The following is a 23,649-nucleotide window of genomic DNA, read 5'->3' on the forward strand; positions in this document are numbered from 1 at the left end:
TTGATCAGAGATTGGAAGAGGGAGAAGTAACTTATTTGAAATTTGGAAGGGTCTTATGGGTATCTGTGAGGAGAATAGTGTGAAACTCCAAAAGGACGTAGATAAATTGGTGCAGTGCTTGAACAGGTGGAAAATGAAGCTCAGAGCATAGAAAATATTTTTACACAAGTTGTTTGGGTGTGGAAAACACTACCAGGAAGTTTAATTGAGGCATTCAAGAGGAATTTAGATGATTATTTAAATAGAATAAATGTGCAAAGGTACGAAGAAAAGGCAAGAGAATGGCATGAAACATGATGTTCATTTGGTTCAGATGGGCTGAAGAGCCTCCTCTGTGCTTTAACACTTCTGTGATTGTGTGTTCTAAGATCCTGAAAGATCTTGACAAGGAGTATGTAGAAAGCATGTTTCCTCTTGTGAGCCAAAGGTACTGTTTTAAAGTTCAGAGGACACAGATGAGCAAAGACTTGGGAACACAGGAATAGAGTCAGAGAGTCATACAGCACGGAAACAGATCCTTTAGTCTAACCTGTCCCTGCCAACCAGGTTTTCCAAACTAAAACAAATACTTGCTTGCGTTAGGCCCATTTCTCTCCAAATTTTTCCTGTTCATGTACCTGGGAGAAAGTGAAGACTGCAGATGCTGGAGATCAGAGCTGAAAAATGTGTTGCTGGAAAAGCACAGCAGGTTAGGCAGCATCCAAGGAGTCTCCTGCTCCTTGGATGCTGCCTGACCTGCTGCGCTTTTCCAGCTCTGTTCATGTACCTGTGCAAATATTACAACTGTATCTGCATCAATCACTTCCTCTGGCAGTTCATTCCACAAACACACCAGCCTGTGTGAAAAAGCCCCTCAGGTCTCTCTCAACTCTTTCGCCTCTCACCTTAAAAATATGCTCACTAGTTTTGAACTTCCCCACCCCAGGGAAAAGACCAGCATAGAAAAGGCCATTCAGTCCATCAAGGCTGCTCCAAGCTTTATAACAATCATGGCTGATTGAACAATTCAACTCCTTTTTCCCATACTATCCACATAACCCTGTATGTCATCTGTAATCAGAAACATATCAATCCCTATTTAAATATGTTCAAAGTCAGAGTTTCCACAGCTCTCTGTGGAAGAGAACTCCAAAGATTCAAACAACCTATTAAAAATATTTCTCCTCATCTCAATCCAAAATGGCATCCCCTTTATTTCCATACACTCCTCAACCAAGGGAAATATCTTACCTACATCTGCCTTGAATAACCCTTTTAAGGATTTTATATATTTCCCTCACATTGTCTTTCATTCTATAAAACTCGAGAGAATATGGGCCTAGATTACCCAATCTCTCTTGCTGAACAGTCCTGCCATCCAAGGATCAAGTCTGGTGAACCTTCACTGCACTCTCTCAATGGCAAAAAATATGCATTCTGAGATCAGGAAAGCAAAATACATCATACTCCAGGTGTTGTGTAACCAAACTCATAAAATTGAAGGAAGACTTTACTACTCCTAAACTCAAATCCTCTTGTGATAAATGCTAACATGCCATTTGCCATTCTAATGGCTTTGTGTACTCGCATGTGAGCCTTCAGTTACTTATTGACAAGGACCCAAAATCCCTTTGATTTTGTAACACTCTGCTTCAGAAGGCAGTGGAGACAGGATATTTGATTTTTTTTAGGTCAAATGGCCTACTTAATTACCATGTTAGTTTGCAAAGGATACATTAAGAAGCATTAATATACAGTTTATACCAAATATAGATTCCTTTGAATCACAGAAAAAGCGGTCCAACTGGGACTAACAGGAGACATCAAAGATTTTATTATATTAAAAGAAGGAGGATTGCCAAAGGATTGAAGATTGGGGTCATTTTAAAATTCGGTAAAGGAGACTGATAAAGGAAGGGAATATAGAATATGAAAGTCAATTAGTGAGAAACATTTTTAAAAAGACTGTAAAAGCTTCTGTAGACATGTAAATATGAAAAGATTAGCAATAGTGAATGTTGGCCCACTTCTTGTAGAGACAGGGAGAGTTTATAATGGGGAATAAGGAGGTGACAGAGAAACTAAATATATACTTTGCATTTGTCTTCATAAAGGAAGATAACAAGTCTCCCAGAAAAACTGGAGAACCAGCAACACTAACTCAATCCAGTGTTAATAAGGAGCTGAAAGAAATTAGAATTAAGAAACAAATGTGGAGAAATTAATGAGACTAAATCTTGATGAATCACCTGGGTGGATTATCCACACCCCAGAATGTTGTAGAGACAGTAAATACATTGATGGTCATCATTCAAAATTTCGAGTCTGGAATAGTTTCTGCAGTAAATGTCACCTTACTACTTCTAAGATGGGGCAAAGAAAATGGAGAATTTGCTAGCCTGACATTAGAAGTAGGGAAAATTCTAGAATCAACAAAAAGAATTTGATAACTCAACAGTTAGAAAACAATGATATTATTAGACAGAGTTAACATGAATGTAGAAAGGGAAATCATGTTAGACAATCATGTTTGAATTCAAGGATGTGATTAACAGAATAGGTAAGGGGGAGCAAACGCTGTGGCATTTTTGACTTTTCAGAAGGTTTTCAACAGGACCCTGTTGGAGATTAGTGTCTTGTTGCATAAATTGCATAACCAATTTCTAAACAAAAAGGAAAATGACAATAAATATTACTAAGCTTGAGCATAGATTGCCAGCCCTCATAAAATAGGTACATCAACAAGTGATCGGAGTCAGAGGATAATTCTCTCAGATTGTAGAGTTCATTAATCATCTACCTCCTTTAGATGGAAGATGGGCTAGGAAGGGAGGAAGAAAACCCAAAGAGGTTTTCAGCTCCCTCTCCACTTCAATCTGTTTCAGATCTTATACTTTTTTCTATTTAACTAATGTATCATATCTAAACTGCTGCTAAATAAACTGTCTAAAAATTTCTTGTGAATGGTTGGCTGCCTATATTAGGTAACTGCAGTAATAAACCCCAAAAATCTAACAGTTCCACATAGGAATTTAGAGAACATGAGATTGTGGTCATTCTCAGGGGTACTGCAAGCTCAGCGCTTGGGCCTCAACTCCTCACAATCTAAATCAACTATTTAAATGTGGATACCAAATCTGTGAATAGTTTGTCGAAACCTTTGTAATTTCTGCTGGAACAATATTTGATAAATATACAAATAAGTTCTTTTATCATAAATTTAACATAATCCCTTGGTCTTTTCTAAAACCCTAAACATGTGAATAGTAAAAATAAAAAGCATGCAAATACTTACTTAATTACACATAGTACTTATCTATCTTTAGAAAGATATCAGAAATCTCTACCTCTGCCAGTTGTACAGTTAAACATTTGTTCAAGCACTTGTCTTCGGCCCTCACTTTGTTCTATAATACCACAACACTACTGAAAATCTACAAGGAAATTGAACTGACTTTAGCTGTTCATCTGTAATGTACTTATACAGTGCCAATCAGTACCCATAGGAAATCTAAACGCACTTCACAGCCAATGAATTATATTTTGAAATATAGTCACTGTTTTGTTAGCAAACAGAACAGCCAGCTCGCACACAGCAAGGTCCCACAGCTACAACTAGATTACCTTATTGATTTAGATGTCTGCGACATAAGGAGAACTAACCAGTTTCCATCAAAAAAGGATAACCGAACATCCAAGTGAGGCACTAGTCACCGTATCATCTCAAATTCTACACCCTACAATGCACTAAAATGAATGCTTGAGCACTGAAGTGTGACTTGAATCTACAACCCAAAGCCTCAGATGAGAAATCACCAACTCAAGCTGATAATAGTTCATGATAAAATAAACTTGGCCTTTAAAATATTACAACAAAATGCCTATAACCCAGTGCTTAAAAGGAACACATATTGCTCCATAAACAAGCATTATTTTCTAGAATTTTAGACCTCTGAGTGAGAATGCCAATTGTAGACAATGCAGCTAAATTCCTTCCTTACACATACAACTTCAAAGTAAAAATCAACTGTATTTTATTAGCCAAAATATTTGAGTTGGGAAACATACTAGAATACCATTTGGCTGTGTTTTGTATTTCTCTTGCATTCAACATTATGAAAATCTAAATTAAAACAATTTCAAGTCAATACAATTGTATTTCAAATTTATAAGCTGGCTTAGACTTTCCCAACTAAAAATGCAACAAGATTCTTCCTCATCTTATTACATTTCTTACGTACTTGATGTAAAAGACATATGCCAGCCTGCCTGACTCTACTTAATTTAAAAAACAGAAAACCCAGAGGCCCAAAGCATTCACAGAATGAGAGGATAATTTATAGCTGTGTGTGTTATTTTAATCATAACTTTTCCAATACACTAAAACTGTACAAGTAAAATTCTTTGAGTATGCTTTGAATCCTTAGATATTAGAGAAAAATACGACATTCTGTTTCAATTATTAACGAGGTATAATGCTTCAGTACACAGTAGTCTGGAAAAGCAGGTATGATACAATATGGAACCAATTTATTATTAAGACAGACCCCTTCTTTTGCCAGTTTGAACTTGGCAAAAATATAATAGAGGAATTTCTGTACCTTTCATTGCCAAAACCATTTCACAATCTTTTCCAGCTAATCCAGGACTTCAATTTAAAATATGAGCATATGTAATAAATATAATTCCCAAAATGAAATATTGCATACTGGTTAACAAAAGGTTGACAGCACACAGCCTACTAAACATCTCAAAATTACAATTTTTAATGGTTTACTCCATTTCAGATACTTTGAACTTTAAACATTTTACTATCAGGTGACCAATGTGTCTGAGTCGGACAATCAGTCACCCTCTTTCCTTTACAAACAAAGATTCTAGTGAAGAGCATACTTTACAGGGATTCCAAACAGGAAATGGACAGACAAATTTGAAAAATATATATGTTGGGGGGTGCAGAGATACAGAAGTCACAGAAGAGTTCCTCCTGCCTTTACTGACGGGCTGTCCTGGCCTCAATCTGCTCTATTGAAATAGTATTCATCTACTACTTTCAAAGCTTACTTGTGGGCCTCAGCTGGCATTCCAGACAGCCAACAGTTTGGATGTCAACATGTAGTGAAATGCACTTAGTGTCTGCTTGGCCCAGTTTACTCTATAAACTCAAACATAGTGGGATCTCAAAATTGCAGGTATTAAACACTTTTTGCATGTTGGTTGTCCTCAAAGTGAAAACAGCTCAAGTATTACTCAAGTTATGTGATCAAAAGATATGTACTAACTGATTTAAATTAAATACTGTGAAAATGGAATAATTAAAAAGTACAACATATCCAATAGTACTGAAACATTAAATACAGGAATTTTTTTTAGCTAGGATCACAATAAACATTTTGCATTAAGAATTTGCCTACGAGCTTTAGGAACTGTAACAGTAATTCCAACTGCAATTATAAAGGACTTCAGGGGTTAAGGCACATCACGCAGTCTCATTCTTCTGAAACTTCTGGCAACAGCTGGTGAAAGCTTTAAATACCAATTTGACAGTTCTACGCCTAGGCAGCAAGGCACTGTTCTATCCAGTATTCGAGCTTTTGAATTTTTCTCAGAACTTATTTTTCTTGGTCTTCAGTCCAAAATGAATTGTGTTTGCCCTATATTTTTTGTATTCATATTTGGAGAACTAGTATTTACAGCACCAACTAACAATGAAGATAAATTTCTTATACATGATTTGGAAGTGGAATCATTTGGTGCAGACACAAGTTACGAATATGAAGATGAGCCACAAGAAATAAAACAAGCAAAGGTAATGTGGTTTAACATTCTTTACCCTATAAAATTTAATCCTATTTTAGAAGAAACTCTCATTTAAATTTGAAATTCATATGAAGATAACACTTGAAACCGACAATAATAACATTAATGTTATCATGCAGTTAATCATATCAAATGCAATAGGGCATTTTATAGAATCTTAAGATGCTGATAAAGTATTTATAAATGATTAACTGAGTTTGAGTTGCAAACTTAAGTACTGTTGCTTTGAAAATGTTCAATAATTTCATGAATAACAAGCTGCTTGGAAGACTGAATGATTGAAACTACAACATAAAATCTGCTCTTCAAAAAGGAATTACCAAAGACAGCAAAACAGAAAAGCTATAAACGGGTCCATAGTAATAATAATGATATGTTTACAAATTAATTTGATAGTGTGGCTCCGTGAGAAAGATCTGGAAATCAGCCAACTCATCAATGACCGATCATTCATTGGAAGAAATACACATCAAATTATACTGTACTTAATGCCTTGTTGTAGTAATTGAATGAATTAAATGAGTACCAATAGCTAATAATCTTTTTTAACGCGACATATTGTGGGCCTTGCATGCAATAGGGGCTAAATTTGCTTATGAACATAAACAAGGTATTGCAATAATTTATGACCTTTGCCGAAAATTATAAAGAATTTATGTACTAAAACTTTGATCTCCTTACTTGAGAATGGATGTACTGGCACTGGGGAGGGTGTAGAGGAGGTTCACGAGGTTGATTCTGGAGTTGAGGGAGTTGGCTTCTGAGGAGACACTGAGTAAACTGGGATTATATTCATTAGAATTCAGAAAAATGAGGGGGATCTTATAGAAAGATATAACATGATGAAGGGAATAGAAAGATAGAAGTAGAGAGGATGTTTCCACTGGCAGGTGACACTAGGTCAAGAGGCCATAGCCTCAAGATTACAGGGAGCAGATTTAGGACTGAATTGAGAAGGAACCTCTTCACCCAGACGGTTATAAATCTGTGGAATTCCTTGCCAGTGGTGAGTGGTGTCCCGCAGGGCTCTGTTCTTGGGCCTCTGCTCTTTGTAGTTTTTATAAATGACTTGGATGAGGAGTTTGAGGGGTGGGTTAGTAAATTTGCTGATGACACAAAGGTTGGAGGTGCTGTTGATAGTATTGAGGGCTGTTGCAGGCTGCAGCGTGACATAGACAGGATGCAGAGTTGGGCTGAGAAATGGCAGATGGAGTTCAACCTGGACAAATGCGAAGTGATGCATTTTGGAAGGTCAAACTTGAATGCTGAATATAGGATTAAAGACAGGATTCTTGGCAGTGTGGAGGAACAGAGGGATCTTGGTGTTCAAGTTCATAGATCCCTCAAAGTTGCCACCCAAGTGGATAGGGTTGTTAAGAAAGCATATGGTGTTTTGGCTTTCATTAACAAGGGGGTCAGGTTTAACAACCACAAGGTTTTGCTGCAGCTCTACAAGACCCTGGTGAGACCACACTTGGAATATTGTGTCCAGTTCTGGTTGCCTTAATATCGTAAAGATACAGAGGCTCTAGAGAGGGTGCAAAGAAGGTTTACCAGGATACTGCCTGGACTGGAGGGCTTGTCTTACGAAGAGGGGTTGACTAAGCTCGGACTTTTCTCTCTGGAGAAAAGGAGGAAGAGAGGTGACCTGATCAAAGTATACAAGGTAATGAGAGACATGGATAGAGTCAATAGCCAGAGACCTTTCCCAAGGACAGGATTGACTGGCATGAGGGGTCATCATTTTAAGATAGTAGGAGGAAGGTATAGAGGAGAGATCAGAGGTAGGTTTTTTATGCAGAGAGTTGTGAATGCTTGGAATGCGTTGCCAGCAGTGGTGCTGGAAGCAGAGTCATTAGGGGCATTTAAGCAACTGCTGGACATGCACTTGGACAGCAGTGAATTGAGGAGGCGTAGATTAGGTTATTTTATTTTAGATTAGGAATAATCCTCGGCACAACATCATGGGCCAAAGGGTATGTTCTGTGCTGTACTTCTTTATGTTCTATGTTCTAAGTGGATCTGAGTCCACGAAAAGATCAGCCATGATCTTACTGAATGGTGGAGCAGGCTCGAAGGGCCAGATGGCATACTTTTGCTCCTAGTTCTTATGTTCTTATAAATATAAAGCCAAATGAATTTTGTTTCAATATTGTTAGGTGAATTATATCCATCCCCAACTGATTCATTAACATTTAAAGCAGAAAATATAAAAATGCAATAACGGACAGATAATAAATATTAAAAATCCTAAAAATATACTTGATTCTCTTAAAAAGATTAGAACAGAAGGCACAGAGCTCAGACGATTATGTAAATACTTTAATATTCTACTCAGTAATCTTACCTTTAGCCACAAAGCCAATTTAACTAGACATTCAGCTGCAGGTGATGAAGTAGCTACATATGGCTTCAATATAATGTACTGAGTGAAAGAACAAAACCATTCTGCTTTCTGGGTACCTCGTAAAGGCAACATCCTCAAGGAGAGATGGCATAGATGCAATGACCTCAAGCAGGATTGGTGACTTTCTGAATTATGATACCCATTGATAAATGCTATGTTATCTCCTTCAAAACAAAAAAATGCAGTTCATATAATGAATTTATGGTAATAGGATGAGGGATTTAATGGAGATTCACCAGAGTCTTGTGAATCCCATTGAAGGCTTATTAAATGTCAATTTAATTACTTGTAATAATGCACTCAAGCTAAATTTAACAACTCAATGTTAATATTTCCATTGTTCATTATTTTTCATGCTTCAATAAACAGGTTATGTCACTCATTTTGGGAATGAAAATCAATTCAATTGGTTCCAAGACCCAAACTTCAGAATCACATATAATTTGTATCACAAAAACTGTTCTATAGTGTTCTTTAAGTATGACCCAACTTCATTTATCCAGTTAGCATGTTTCTTTATTCCTCTCTCCCTTGTGCACTTTTCCAGCTATCTCTTAAACTGTACTTAGTATGCGATCTTGACATATGTGGTTGAATCCTGAGAGTTTGGACAAATAACATTGTGTGTGCACCTAACTATTTCATGTAATAGCAAATTCAACATTTTGAACATTTTCTGCGTGAAGAAGTTTTACTTTAAATTCTTCATGGACTCATTATCTACATCTGAATTAATCTGCCTTTTCTGTTTTATGTTTAGCCTTCTATGAACCCCTTGACATGAGGGATAGAGATAGAATTAATGGTAATTTCCATTAATTTCCAATGCACTGACGCCTACCTAACCTTTCAGATTGGCTTAATGTTCTGCAGACATCACTCCAATAGTCACAAACCATTTATCACCTCTGGACATGACATTGCCAACCTGTCGCATGATGAAGAGCTATTTATTTGAATTATCAGTTGCCATCTCACCTACAGCTATCTTTATAGGATCATTTTTGTATTTTCTAGCTTAACACTTGTGTGCGCGGTGATTTAATTTCTTACAGTAAGAGAACTTCTTTCCATGTGCTGGACATGCTTTCTTTTATTTTATGTGGTGTTCTCCACAATATTTAGATCATGTACCCTGGTCTTGATCTCTCCACTGATCTTCTTGCAAAAAAAATCTCTTTTTCCCCAGTATGTTATTTCCATTCAGTTTAGACTATGTCTAATCATAGTCCAAACCTCATTGGTTCACCTATTAATATGCTCTCGCTGATGAATGACACTTCAGAGCTTCTCCACATGTAATAACTTTCTTGAAAGTAAGTTGTTCCTCTCTCGACAGATGTGCTTTCACAACAGGATCTCTTATATCTAAAACAATCCTACCTACAATGAGAATATTTTTTATTTTTCCAGACTCTCAGGATTCAACGAGATGTGTCAGTATTGCAAACTGAACAACACTCTTTGACTCTCTTGAACTCTGATATTGAATACATATTATAGGGTTCAAATTGTGTCTTTAAAGTTTTTAATTTATTTCCTATCACAGTTTTCTGCTCACCAGTGAGATCCAAGTAGCAAAACAACTTACACTTCATCTGGCATTGATAACAAGCATGTTATTTGTATTTGTGCAATGCTTTATTTGATCTTGTAGCTAATTTATATTACAAGCACGCATTCTACATCATGCTTACACTGTTTTGACCTATTTTAATAATGGGCATAATGTGGCCTAATCTACACAGTTCTGCACTCAGATGCTGTGCATCGCTGGAATCATTACAGTTGGTAGAACTTTTGCACTGGCCTAGCAAGTTCAGCAGCTGTCTTAGAAATGTTAACACTGCCAAAAGAAACAATCTTCAAATTCTGTGGTGTTTCCAGATCTAATCTCTGGAGATTATTTTTCACTACTATGTCTAACACCCTCAAAAGGATGATTCAAATTATCTCACATTAATCAATGCATTTTGTTGCCTTATCTGCCCCACAATGATCGAGGCAGCATTCAGGCATTGAGACAGGGAAGTCAGAAGCAAACTAAGGTGCAATCTAAGCCTCAGTGAATGGCATTATGAAAGTCACTATGATATTATAGTCCAGGACAGTCCATGTTGAACATAATCCCAAACCAAATCAGGCCCACCTGCCTGCTCCTGGCCCATATCCCTCCAAAGCTTTCCTACTCATGTATTTTTCCAAATGTCTTTTAAATCTTATAATTGTACCCACATCCACCACTTCCTCAGGAAGTTCATTCCACACTCGGACCACTCTGTGTGTAAAAGATTTACCCCTCGTATCTGATTTCAATCTCTCTCCTCTCACCCTAAAAATGTACCCCCAGTCTTGAAATAGAAATTACCATTAACTCTATCTATACCCCATTTCATAAACCTCTTTCAGTTTGCCTCTCAATCTCCAATGAAAGAACTCCCAGCCTATCCAGCCTTTCTTTATAACTCAAACCTTCCATGCCCGGCAACCTCCTTGTAAATCTTTTCTGAACCCTCTCTAGCTTAACAATATTCTTCCTCTAACTGGATGCCAGAAATGGACATGGTATTCAAGAACCGGCCTCAACAATATCCTGTACAACCTCAACATGACTTCCCAACTCATATACTCAAAGGACTGATGGAAAGAAGAATGATTATAGCCTGAGACTGAAAACAATTACATGATTAGGTAATTATTAGTAAGAAAATGAGAACAAAGAAGATAGTTATGCAGAATGGACTGTGGCATCACAGGACTTAGTTTATAATCTCTGTGACAGCGGTACAGATAAACAGTAACAAAATGCAAAATGAATTTCTAGAAGGAACTTGCTATGGTGTTTAAGGTATAATCTGCATGCAGCCTGTTAATGGTGTTACTGGATGCATAGGCAAACCAAAATTGCAAATTTTCAATCAAAAACAAACGAAAGTAATTCTTTTTATTGAAAGCTAGAAGAAAAGGCAATTCCCACATTTGTTGATGCCGACATAAACCATGAAATAGGACATTTACGGGCTATCAGGTCCCCAAAAGAAGAACTAGAAGCAGAAGCAGAGAGTCCACCCATTGGTTCGTACAAACTTATTTTCTCTCCCTTACTCCATGTATGGCTATTTCATTTCAATAATACTTTTTTCAGAAAGCAGTATAATTGTATGTAAGAAAAGGTAGACAATTAGATGACACTGTTTACACTCTCAGTTGATTATATTGAGAGTTAAAGAACTTATTTCTTTACATTTCAAAAATTATGAGACTTCTAATGTGAACTTTTCTGGTGGACAAAATTGCTAACTGCACAACTTGTATTTTCCAATTCTACTTGCATGAACGCAAAATAACATTTTCTAATTGTTGGTTAGAATGAAAAATCAATTTCTACAGTTGCCTCAAAAGCTTGTGGCACAGTTGGAATTCTTCTTCCCTTTACACTCTGTTTTTTGTCCAGATTTGTTTTCTGCAAAACAGCATACTTTCTAACATGACATTAAGAATGGAGGGAACCAATGTGTGAAATACATTATTCCATGCACCCAGTGTGGAACTGAATTTGGCACATCGCCAATACACAATTTCCTTGTCAGAATCTTTTGGAAAGTGGATTTTCTTTTTGTTATGCCAACAATAACAAAAATATCATAATTTAGCAAATCTCAATCTTGCAGATTCATTTGCCCAACTTTATAACAGTCTTCATTAGACCCTTTGATCCTCTATAGACCTGAGGAAGTGGCTGTGGATCTAATGAAAGAATTCATCAAAGGACATATGATCAGAAAGAACCTAAAAGTAGATACAGATCTCACAGATAAAGTGTCAAAGTGACTACTTAAATGAATTATTACACATTCATGTGATCAAAGTCCTACTAATATAAATGTTATATATTTCAGACATGCCAACTTGCCTTTTGTGTGTTTGCCTAACTGGTTCTGTGTATTGTGACGAGACCGACATTGATGCCATTCCAATGTTGCCAAAAGAGACATCATATCTTTATGCACGCTATAATCAGATTAAAAAGGTCACTGTAAAAGACTTCGCTGATTTCCGTGAGTACAGTGTGGTCTTTTGCTTTGATTGCACCGTAATCAACACCATTGAAGATAATGATTTTGTCATTTAGGAAATCTTACAATGTTGATAGAAAAGGAAAATATAATTCTTTGATTTTATAACAATTTTCTGAAAACTTACTGCCTTTGACAAATAGTCATAAATAAACAAACAAAAATAATAAGAAAGGCATTCTGGTGGGACCAAAAGCCAGAATAAATTCATTTGTTAGTGTGCTCTTAAGGCATGACTTGGGATTCCTATAGCATAAATTTTGGGCACGAGACTCTTTGATCCTCTATTAACCTGCGGAAGTGGCTGTGGATCTGATTTGTCAAAGGCAGTAAATGTTGAGTAGAGTATAATCGACAGATACTAATAAACAATTTAACTGTCTGTTCAATCCTAAATAAAGCAACTTTGAGGAGGATCGATCTGAGTGGAAACCTGATTACTGAAATAGAAGATAAAGCCTTCTCACAGCTGCCAAATCTGGAGCACCTGACACTTTCTGAAAATAAACTGCTCCGTCTGCCAGCCTTACCTCCAAAACTCAGATTTCTTGCTGCACAACACAACCGTATTAAAAGCAATGGAATTAAACGCAATGCTTTTAAGGTAATCCTTTAATTACACTTTTTAATCCAGTTTTATTATGCATTAGGAAAGCAATGTTTGGACAATATCTTATCGATGTTGCAGCACAGCAAGTCATTCAGTCTATCATGTCCATGCCAGCGCTCTGTGCAGCAATCCAATCACTCTAGTTCCATTATTATATCCTTGTTGCCCTGAAGATTTATTTCTCTCATATCCAATTTCCATTTAGGACACTATTCACTTATACTTCCCTCAACCTCCCAAATAGTGACTTTAAAGTTATGACAATTTATGTAAAAAAAATTATTCTGCACCATTCCTCTGCATTTCATGTCTCTTCGCTAGAAACTGTAAGGAGAATCATAAAGTCATACAGCAGAGAAACAGACCCTTTGGTCCAACCAGTCCATGCCGATCATAATCCCAAACTAAACTAGTCCCGCCTGCCTGCACTTGGCCCAAATCCCTCCAAACACTTCTTATTCAAGTACTTATCCAAATGTCCTTTAAATGTTGTAATTGTACCCGCATCTGCCACTTCCTCTGGAAGTTCATCCCACCCACAATCAGTCTCTGTGTAAAAATATTGTTCTCATGTCTTTTTTAAACCTTTCTTTTCTCAACTTAGAAATATGCCACCTGTTTGTGAAATCCCTAACTCTCGGAAAAAGTTACCTGCCATTCACCTTATCTATGTCCCTTAAGATTTTATGAATCTCTATAAGGTGACCCCTCAATATCCTATGCTCCAGTGGAAAAATGTCCCTGTCTATCCAGCCTCTGCTTATAATTCAAACCCTCCATTTCTGGCAGCATCTTGTTAAATCTCTTCTGAACCCTGTCCCGTTTAATAATATCCTGCCTAAACAGGTTGACCAGAACCAGGTGGGCACAGTACTTTGGAAGAGTGCTCACTAACATACTGTACAACCTCAACATGACATCCCAACTTGTGTATTCAAAGGTCTGAGCAATGAAAGCAAACATGCTAGACACCTTCGTGACCAATCTGTCTTTATGTGATGCAAACTTCAAAGAATTATGTACCTGAACCCCGAGGTCTCTCTATTCTATACACTACCCAGGCCATACTTTTAATTGTATAAGTCCTGCCCTTGTTACCTTATCAAAATGCAATACATCACATTTATCCAAATGAAACTCCATCCACACTGTTCAGTCCATCAATCCAATTGACCCAGATCTCTTTGTAATTTTAGAAATCCTTCTTCATTGTCCACTATATCACTAATTTTGGTGTCATCCATAAGCTCACTAACCATGCCCTCTATATTGTCATCTAACTCATTTATACAAATGACAAACACCACTGGTAACAAACCTTCAGTCTGAAAAACAAGCCTGCATCTTCGCTTTCTGTCTCCTGCCGTTAAGCCAATTTGTTTCCAATTGGCAAGCTTACCCTCAATTCCATGGAATCTAGTATCCAATCTCATTGTCTTTAACTCATCAACTAAAAGGGACAGCTTTTCTACCTCACCTAAAACTGTCATAATCATGTGTACCTCAATCAAATCTCTTTTAAATCATCTTTGCTCCACAAAAACAACCCAGTTTCTCTAATCTAGCTTTACAGCGCAAAACATCCTCATCCTTGAAATAATACTGAACATCATCTTTATTGCCTCAAATCCTTCCTAAACGTGTGGTGACCAGAACTGGGTTCAATACTGTAATTGTGGTTCTAATCAAAGCTTTACATTGGTTCAGTACGAAAGCCCATTTTTAATCTCTGCACCTCTATTTATGAACCTGAAGATCTCAGACTCTTTGCTAGTGACTCTCTCAATTCTTTAAGCATATGCATATATGGACCCTAATGGTCTACCACTGTACACCCCTTACAGCTGTGCCATAAAAGTCTATATTGCTTTGTCTAATTCCTTCTGTCAAAATATATCTGTAGATGGCACGGTGGCACAGTGGTTAGCACTGCTGCCTCACAGCGCCAGAGACACGGGTTCAATTCCCGCCTCAGGCGACTGACTGTGTGGAGTTTGCACATTCTCCCCATGTCAATGTGGGTTTCCTCCGGGTGCCTCGGTTTCCTCCCACAGTTCAAACATGTGCAGGTCAGGTGAATTGGCCATGCTAAGTTGCCCGTAGTGTTAGGTGAAGTGGCAAATGTAGGGGAATGGGTCTGAGTGGGTTGCGCTTCGGCGGGGTCGGTGTGAACTTGTTGGGCCGAAGGGCCTGTTTCCACACTGTAAATAATCTAATCTAATCTCCTCATAATTATGTGTATTGAATTCCAAAGTCACTTGTCTGCCTATTCTGTTAACCTATGTTCTGTTGCAGGCAAATGGTTTTTTCCTTCAAGTTTGCCACTCCTTTGAATGTAATATTATCATCAAAATTTAAAAATTCACTCTGTACTCCAATATCCACATAATGCATGTGTACCAAAACAAATGCACTTCCATCAATGAACCTTAGAATTCACTATTGTTCAACATCCTCCAATCTGAAGAACAACCATTTACACCGACCTGCTGGTATCTGTCCTGAACCGAGCATTATAATTTGAGATACATTATCTCTTTGTTTTTAGGAAAGCATTCAACAATGTTCATTACATTCATCAATCCGCTCTGTCACTTCATCACTAAATTCAAACAGGTTAGGCAAGAAAGACATTACAAATCTGTGCAAGCTCCCCTAAATTGATCTGTCCAACAGCCTGATGATTATTTTCTATTATTCCAGTTTATAGAACATTACCCTTCACTAATACTCAATGTGTAATCACTAAGTGTTATGATTTACACAATTTCATAAGTGAGGGTGCCACAATCGCCATTTTCCAATTTTCTGGAACACTCCCCAATTGTCGAGAAAATTACACATATATGAACGTGAGTAAAGTACTCGGCCCTATGAGCTTGTTCCACTTTTGAATAAATTTATGGCTGATCTAATTTTAACTTCAATTCTACATTCCAGCATAGCCCTGACAATCTTTCTCTTGGTAATTAAGAATCTATCGACCTCTGCCTTTAAAATATTGCAAGACTGCCTTTTAAGGAAGGGAATCCTAAAGTCCCACAAACCCTGTGAAAAATGTATCCTCACCTCTGTTTTAAATGGATTTTTAAAGAATGGATATTTTAAAACTATGACCCCTGGTTCTCAATCCACCCATAAGGTGAACCATCTTTTCAATATCCACAGTCAAGCCCACTTAGGAACTTGCATGTTTCAATTAAGTCACCTCTGATTCTTCTACAATCCAATGATACAGCCCTAACTGTCCATGCTTCTCTCATAAGGTAACTCACTCATTCCAAGTATCGGTCTGGTAAACCTTTTCTGAGCAGCTTTCAACATATTAATATCTGTTCATAAGTATCATAACCAATACTGTACACAGTGCTCCAGATGCAGTCCCACCAATCTCTCCAGTGCACAGTTTTCCCTAATTCTAACTGAATCCAGTTTTGCTAGATCCTTGATGTCATACTTTGTCAAAAGGCTGCCCTGATATCAAGGGCAGTCACGTTTACTTCTGGAATTCAGTTTTCTTGTCCATGTTTGGACCCTAGACCAAAGCATTAAAGAGGTCAGAAGCAGAGTGGCCTGGCAGAACCTAAATTGAGCAGGTTAATTTTTTGCAAGTGCAATCTAATAGCACAGTCATTAATTTCTTCTATCACTTTTCTGATCATCAAGAGGACTGATAGGGCAGTAATTAGCTGAGCTGGATGTGTCTTTTTTTTTATGTGCAGAAGACATTCATGTGCATTCTCCACATTGTCAGGTAATACCAGCACTGCAACCTAATTGGAACAGTTTGCTGAAGGGCACTGCTAGTTATGGAGCACAAGTCCTCAGCACTATTGCTGGAATGTTGTCAGTGTCTCCAGCCTTTGCAGTATTCAGTGCCTTCAGCTGTCTCTTGATATCACATAGAGTGAATTGAATTGATCGAAGACTGTGCACCATGACGCTGTTAATGTCAAGAGGAGGCCAAGATGGGTCATTAAGTCAACATTTCTTGGCGAAGATAGATGCAGATACTTTAGTCTTGTCTTTTGTACCAATGTGCTGGGTTCACTCATCAGTGAGGATAACTTTAGAGTCTTCACCCCAGGGAGCTTTTTTTAAAAATTAATTCATAGGATGTGGCATCGCTGGCTAAGCTGACATTTAGTGCCCATCTGTAGTTGCCCTTGAGAAGGTGGTGGTGAGCTGCAAACGTGAACTGCTGCAATCCATTTGGTGTAGGTAGACCCAAAAAGTAGTTAGGGAGGGAGTTCCAGGACCTAGTGACACTGAAACAATGCTGATATACTTCCAAGTCTGGATAGTGTGTAGCTTGGAGGGCAAATTGCTGGTGGTGTTATTCCCATATATCTGCTGCCCTTGAGTTGTGGTTGTGATAAAACTGCACAGAGTAGGTCTGATCCATTGGTGATAGGTTCACTTACCTGTCTATTACATGCTTCTTCTCATGTTTGGCATGCAAGTAGTCCTGTGTAGCTTCACTGTTTTTAGGAATATCTAATTCCACTCCAGGTAAGTTGTCCTGCACTCTTCATTGTACCAAGGTTGATGACCCAGCTTGATGGTAGACATAGAAGAGATGATATGAGGTTGCAGGTTGTAACTGAATAAAATTCTAATGACACACACCACCTCATAAATACAGAATTTCAAGTTGTTATTTCTATTCAAAGTTCGTACCAGTTAGAATGGTAGCACTGCTATGCAATGAAAGGTGTCCATAGACCAGTATAGCAACTATGCCCTTTAGGATTCGACAAGATCACTTAGTGGTGTCACTGTTGAACTACTCTGGAGATGGATATTGAGGTCTCCCACCTAAACTTACATGTTGTGCTCTTGCCTCCTGCAGTGCTTCTTCTAAGTGCTATTCAGCATACTGATTTATCAGCTGACTGAGGGCTGGGGGATTGATGGTAATCAGCAGGAGACTTGCCTTGCCCATTACTTAATGCCATGAGATTTCATGGGATTCAGTCAACATTGAGTACTCTCCATCCAATTCCTTCCCAAATGTACACCATTGTGCCATCACCTCTCATGGATCTGTCCAGGGTGGTGATAGTGGTGGCTGGGACATTGTCTTTAATCAATGATTCCACGAGTATGATGATTGATGCTTGACTAATCTATGGGGCGACTTGCTAAATTTTGGCACAAGCCCCAAATATCAGTAAGGAGGAATTTGCAGGCTTGGTGAGCTATGTTTGTCATTGTCATTTTCTGTGCCTTGTTTGATGCCAGTTGGTCTGTCTAGTTTCATTATTTTCTTTTGACTTTGTAGTGGTTTGTTACAACTGACCGGCTTGCAATGCCAAATCAGAGGCTATTACTCCGAGTAGGGGATCACACATAAGCTATATTAAGCATAGCATTGTGCACAGTAAGGAAGTCTATTTCCAAGTTATAGCCATTCTTCAAGCAAGATGAAGACTACATAGGAGAAAGTGAGGACTGCAGATGCTGGAGATCAGAGTTGAGTGTGCGTTGCTGGAAAAGCACAGCAGGTCAGGCAGCTTCCAAGGAGCAAAAGAATCAACGTTTCGGGCATTAGTCTGATGAAGGGCCCGAAATGTTGATTCTTCTTCTCCTCAGATGCTGCCTGACCTGCTGTGCTTTTCCAGCACAACACTCTCAACACCTGAGGTCTGCATGGACTAAATATAGATGTGAAAGCATGAAGGGGAAGTCAAACATGCTAAAACCATGCTTGAGTCTCTCTAACTTCCATTGTTGATGTTACTGGTGTTGCCATATAAAAGGTAATGGTTAAATAACCCGACTAGACCTTTGGGCTGTTCTTATTAGAGAGAGGCAACTGGTGGAAGACCATGCCTAGACCAAGGGGTCAGATTGAGAAGAGAAGTCCTTCTGGGTAACTTCAGTTGTTGTGGCAATTAAAAGCATGCTGTTGGCATCACTGTGCTTTGCAATCCAGCTGTCCAGATAACTGAGCTAACTGACCCTCCTGTGGATCATAAAGTATATTAGCTGCATTTCTTTTGGCACCTTCTCCACTATTGCTTTAAAGAATTTTATTAGATGCATCAAGCACAATCAGTTACTTTCTAAATCTAGCCTAACCAATATTTCTTAACTCCGTTCTCCTCATACTTAGAAATTCTAACACGTTACCATCCATAGAAGCAAGACTAACTAACCCAAAATTCTTTCTTTATTGAATTTCCTTTTTTGCCAGTCTTTGAGCTTCTGTTTACTACAGCAAAAGGGAAAAAAAACAATTATCAAAAAGCTCATGGAACCTTGCTTAGCTTGTAGAATTAAAATATTTTACCATTTCCTGAAACTAGTGTTTACTATAATTGATATTTCGTTCAAGTCACTATTTGGTCGAACACAAAGTGCTTGTGTATTTTGTACAAGGTATTACAAGAAAGGCTCAAGCTTTCTTAAAATGCTGTTGCAAAATCAAATAATTGACTCACAAAAACATTGTTCAAACAGCTAGTGCAGTGGCAGTACATGCTTCGGGATCAATATGCCCAATCAGAAAGATACAGAATGCACGTTCAATTCACAATCTACAGACTTTCCAAAGTAGGCATTGTTCTTGCTGAGAGTAGCTAAGCAAACACCATGTTTCACCCATAACTAAAGCAATGAATGGGAACAGTTAATCACAAACTTCCAGCAGCAAAGGACAGCATTATGAACACTTTGGTAATTTTCACTGATTCCACCCTCTTAAACTCAGAACACTCTTAAAAAGCATCATGACAAGAAAGCATTTGATTTCACAGTTCAGATATGTGTGGAAACAAAGCTAACAAGAGCACTGATTTTGTTCCAGAACTTGGCTAGGCTTGAATTTGTCTACCTCGGATACAATCGGCTGGACAAAGTACCCGCCAACCTGCCTGAAACCATCCGTGTACTTCATTTACAGGTCAGTTGTAAGATAAATAATTAATAGCAAAATCTTATCATAAGTGCAGCTATCCCTATAGCTATCTTGATTTTGAGAACTTTAAATCCAAATGTAAACAAATGAAAGAAAAATGAAAAAGAATTATTGAAATTTTAACTATAACTTCCTTATTCTGTTTACTTCCATACAATCTCCCATCATATATTTTTTCCCCTCACTGCTTATTTTGTTACAATCAAGGGACAAAGGATTTTGGGGAGGCACAGTGGTTAGTACTGCTGCTCACAGCACCAGGGACCTGCGTTCGATTCCAGCATCGGGCAACTGTCTGTGTGGAGTGTGCGCATTCTCCCTGTGTTTGTGTGGGTTTTCTCTGGGTGCTCTGGTTTCCTCTCACAATCCAAAGATGTGCCATGCTAAATTGCCCATAGTATTCAGGAATGTGTAGGTTAGGTGCGTTAGTCAGGGGTAAATGTAGAGTAATAGCATAGAGAAATGGTTTTGGGTAGGATACTCTTCAGAAAGTTGGTGTGCAGTTGTTTGGCCGAAGAGCCTTTTTCTATCTGTAGGGATTCTAAGACAGATATGTTTACTCTAAATTGAAATAGGCCACATAGATTTTGAAAGTATATAGCAGCTTGCAGCTGCATAGAGCCAATTTAGAGGATGCAGTATGAGTAAATATGCAATATTAATTTAGATTAAACAATTCCATAATTAAGCAATTATTTCCTGTGATAAATACAAATCATTATCATATTACAAGGAGAAAATGACAAACTCACAATCTATAATTATATTCATCAAGCAAGACTGCACATTATTTCATGCTAATTATAGTTCATTTAGCTTTCATAATGAGTGTGAGCTACTAGAGTCAGGAGAAAATTTCTCGCTTTGGAAAATAAATTCTTGTCAGTCCCTTCTGCAAACAGTATTTTGTCGATTGTTTGCAGTGTCTATGGGCTTTCTGTACTATTAATTAATTACTTGGCAGCTTCACCTGTTGTAGTTAATGGATTAGTCTCATCTGAATGTTTCCACTTTATTTTCAGCTGCATTTCTCAGTTTGTTAATAGATAGAAAAAGAGATTATACTCAAATATATATGAAACAATATATATATACATATGAAAAATGTTTTATAAACAAATAGATATGGAATGGTTTTAAATTGTGTAACTTTTAAAATATGCAATTGGATAAAGTTGATCTATACACCCTCAAAGAAAGGAACTGTAAAAATGAACGTTTATGCTGAAAAATCAATCTAAATGTAGAAGGTACATACAGCAAAAGATACAGATTAAGTGACAATTTAGTATTAATAAACAAATTTAATTATTTGCACTAGTTGTCAGGAGAGCAGAATACCGAATAAATCAACCAGTAAGCCATGTAACATTTTTGACATCTGTCGGAGCCATGTAACATTTTTGACATCTGTCGGTTTGGCTTGGATCTCCAATCAAGGAATTGAAGGGTTTGAAGTTAATCAAACATAACAGCCTACTGTAAGGGAAGAAGCTTCAGACTGAGAGACAGAGTTACAACAAAGTCATACCAAAGGAAAATATCAACGATTGACTAGAACAGTCTTGTTTATGGAAACTAAAGCTGAAGGCTGGGCTTCGGTTTGACAGGGCCAGACACAGGAATCACTGTCAAGTTTTGATTGCTCTGTCAGAGATAATTCCAGGTTAGCTTGAGGTCTGGTCTCCAGCCAGTCTCCACTGCCATAAAGGTACAGGATGAAACAAAACATGATCAAAACTGGGCCGCAGGAACGAATCTGAAGCAAATGTGTTAACTCAGATTACAGTCAGGAAGTTGTTAGTTACCGACAGAATCATATCAGGTGGTTCAGATTAAACATATCAACACTGGCCTGACATAGCATACTATTAAATGGCTTGAAAGAATAATGAGTGAAGATGCGAGAAGTCTGAAATTATTCAAAGGTAAGAGATTCATAATTTTGAACTTATATTGAGATGTATTTAGGACACAATATCAGCAATTATAATCTATATAAAACCATGTCAAAAGCGTTTACTTCACTGTTTTTTTCGATTGGAGGGAGAGCAGTAGGAGAAGAATTGGGCTTTGAGACCAACAGTCCATCTTTGCACGATGATCAACTTGAATATTGTGATTTTAACTCATGGCAAAATGTCTTACAGAGAATGATACAAATTTGTCATAAGTAAAGGATCATGCAATTAATACAATTGCAGAATACTAGATCATCTCAAATAACATTTATTTAACATTTACTGTAATCCTTTTCCACCTTCCAGCATAATAATATATCTACTATTACGGATAGTACGTTTTGCAAGCCGCAAGACTCCAGTTTTATCCGCGAGCGTCTGACTGAGATTCGGCTTGAAGAAAATCCTGTCAATTTGGCAGAATACCCAAACAGTTACATCTGCTTGAGAAGACTGCCCATTGGAAAACCATATTTTGGGAGAATATATTAATCCAAAAATAGTTATGCCTCAATCAGAAATAATTCAGTGATTATGACAGAAAATTGCATTCTAAAGCATATTCTCATTCGTTATTATATCATCATACTCATGAGCTTTTTTATGATACTTGTGTCATACCAATACTTTTATATTTAACAACATATTGCTTTTTTTCAACACAGCATCATCCCAAAGTAATACCACGTTTCATTTCATGCCAAAAATTCAACTAATTTGTTGCAGAAACAGCTTCTGACATATTACACACTAAGTTGTCACCTATGTTTATTTTCATATAATTAAAGTTGCACACATTACTGTTTGACTTTCTATGTAATATTTTGTAATATATTGTTGAATTACATCTGACTCACGTGCGACTGCATGTAGTTTTACATACTGTGCTTCTCCTTAACATGATTATTTCACAGTAATGCAACAACACTAAAAACATTAGCTTTTCTGACATGAGGCCATTTAAACAAAAACAACTTTGCAAAAGTATGATTTGCAATCCAATAATTTTAATGCAATTAATTTAAGTGAAACATCAGAAATCAATTATGCATCTCAAAAGATAGAATTCTACTAAACCATAATTACAACCTTTACAACCTACTATTCATTTGTCACCTTGCCAACACACCTACATCCATTCTCATTCCATGGCCTGCATTACGTTAACTTTATGCATCAGGAATATTTCATGACAGAAATTACAATCTTGTCAGTATATGGATAAGGAGAAAGTGAGCACTGCAAACGCTGGAGATCAGAGTCGAGAAAATGGTGCTGGAAAAGCACAGCAGGTCAGGCAGCATCTGAGAAGTAGGAGAATCAATGTTTCGAGCATAAGCCCTCATCAGGAAAGGGGCTTGTGGGTCGGGGGGCTGAGATAAATGGGAGGGGGCTGGGGTCGGGGGAAGGTAGATAAGAATGTGATTGGTAGATGATGGTGGGGGAGAAGGTGATAAGTCAGAGAGGAGGGTGGAGCGGATACATGGGTACGGTGATGTACAGGTCAAGAGATTGGTGCAGAGTTGGAGTCTTGGGATTGGGACAACGTGGGGGTTGGGGAAATGAGGAAACTGGTGAAATCCACATTGATCCCTGATAGTTGCATATATGGATAAATTGAGCTAAAATCATTCATTTTAATTCTGCATTAATGCTCAAAATACAGAGTAAAATTCTCACTGCCAGCACATATTCTGATGCTGTTCTTTCAGAAAATAAAGAAATAAAATTGAATCTATTTTTTGAAGTAAAGCAGTTTCATAACTAATCTCCCAAGAATTCCACGTAAGTGTGCGCTGGGATTATGCTAAGGTCGATTCTCTACTTTCAAGCTTTTAATGCTTTTTGGATTGTAGCATCTTATAACCATTTAC

At 37.6% G+C, this 23,649-nt stretch overlaps 2 protein-coding genes across 8 annotated transcripts in view; one reads left to right on the plus strand and one right to left on the minus strand.

Moving 5' to 3' along the window:
- cenpp (centromere protein P) overlaps positions 1-23,649 on the minus strand; it is a 353,297-nt gene that overhangs the window by 240,250 nt on the left and 89,398 nt on the right. The gene's annotated exons all lie outside the window — the stretch shown is intronic.
- On the plus strand, positions 5,494-22,575 carry ogna (osteoglycin, paralog a). Its single transcript, XM_072582127.1, has 6 exons — positions 5,494-5,788; positions 11,161-11,281; positions 12,106-12,264; positions 12,684-12,886; positions 19,704-19,799; positions 22,082-22,575. The coding sequence occupies exons 1-6, from the start codon at positions 5,618-5,620 to the stop codon at positions 22,265-22,267; spliced, it is 936 nt and encodes a 311-aa protein (XP_072438228.1). The 5' UTR covers positions 5,494-5,617; the 3' UTR covers positions 22,268-22,575.

The sequence above is a fragment of the Chiloscyllium punctatum genome, chromosome 12 (assembly GCF_047496795.1).
Source record: "Chiloscyllium punctatum isolate Juve2018m chromosome 12, sChiPun1.3, whole genome shotgun sequence".
NCBI classification, from domain to species: domain Eukaryota; kingdom Metazoa; phylum Chordata; class Chondrichthyes; order Orectolobiformes; family Hemiscylliidae; genus Chiloscyllium; species Chiloscyllium punctatum.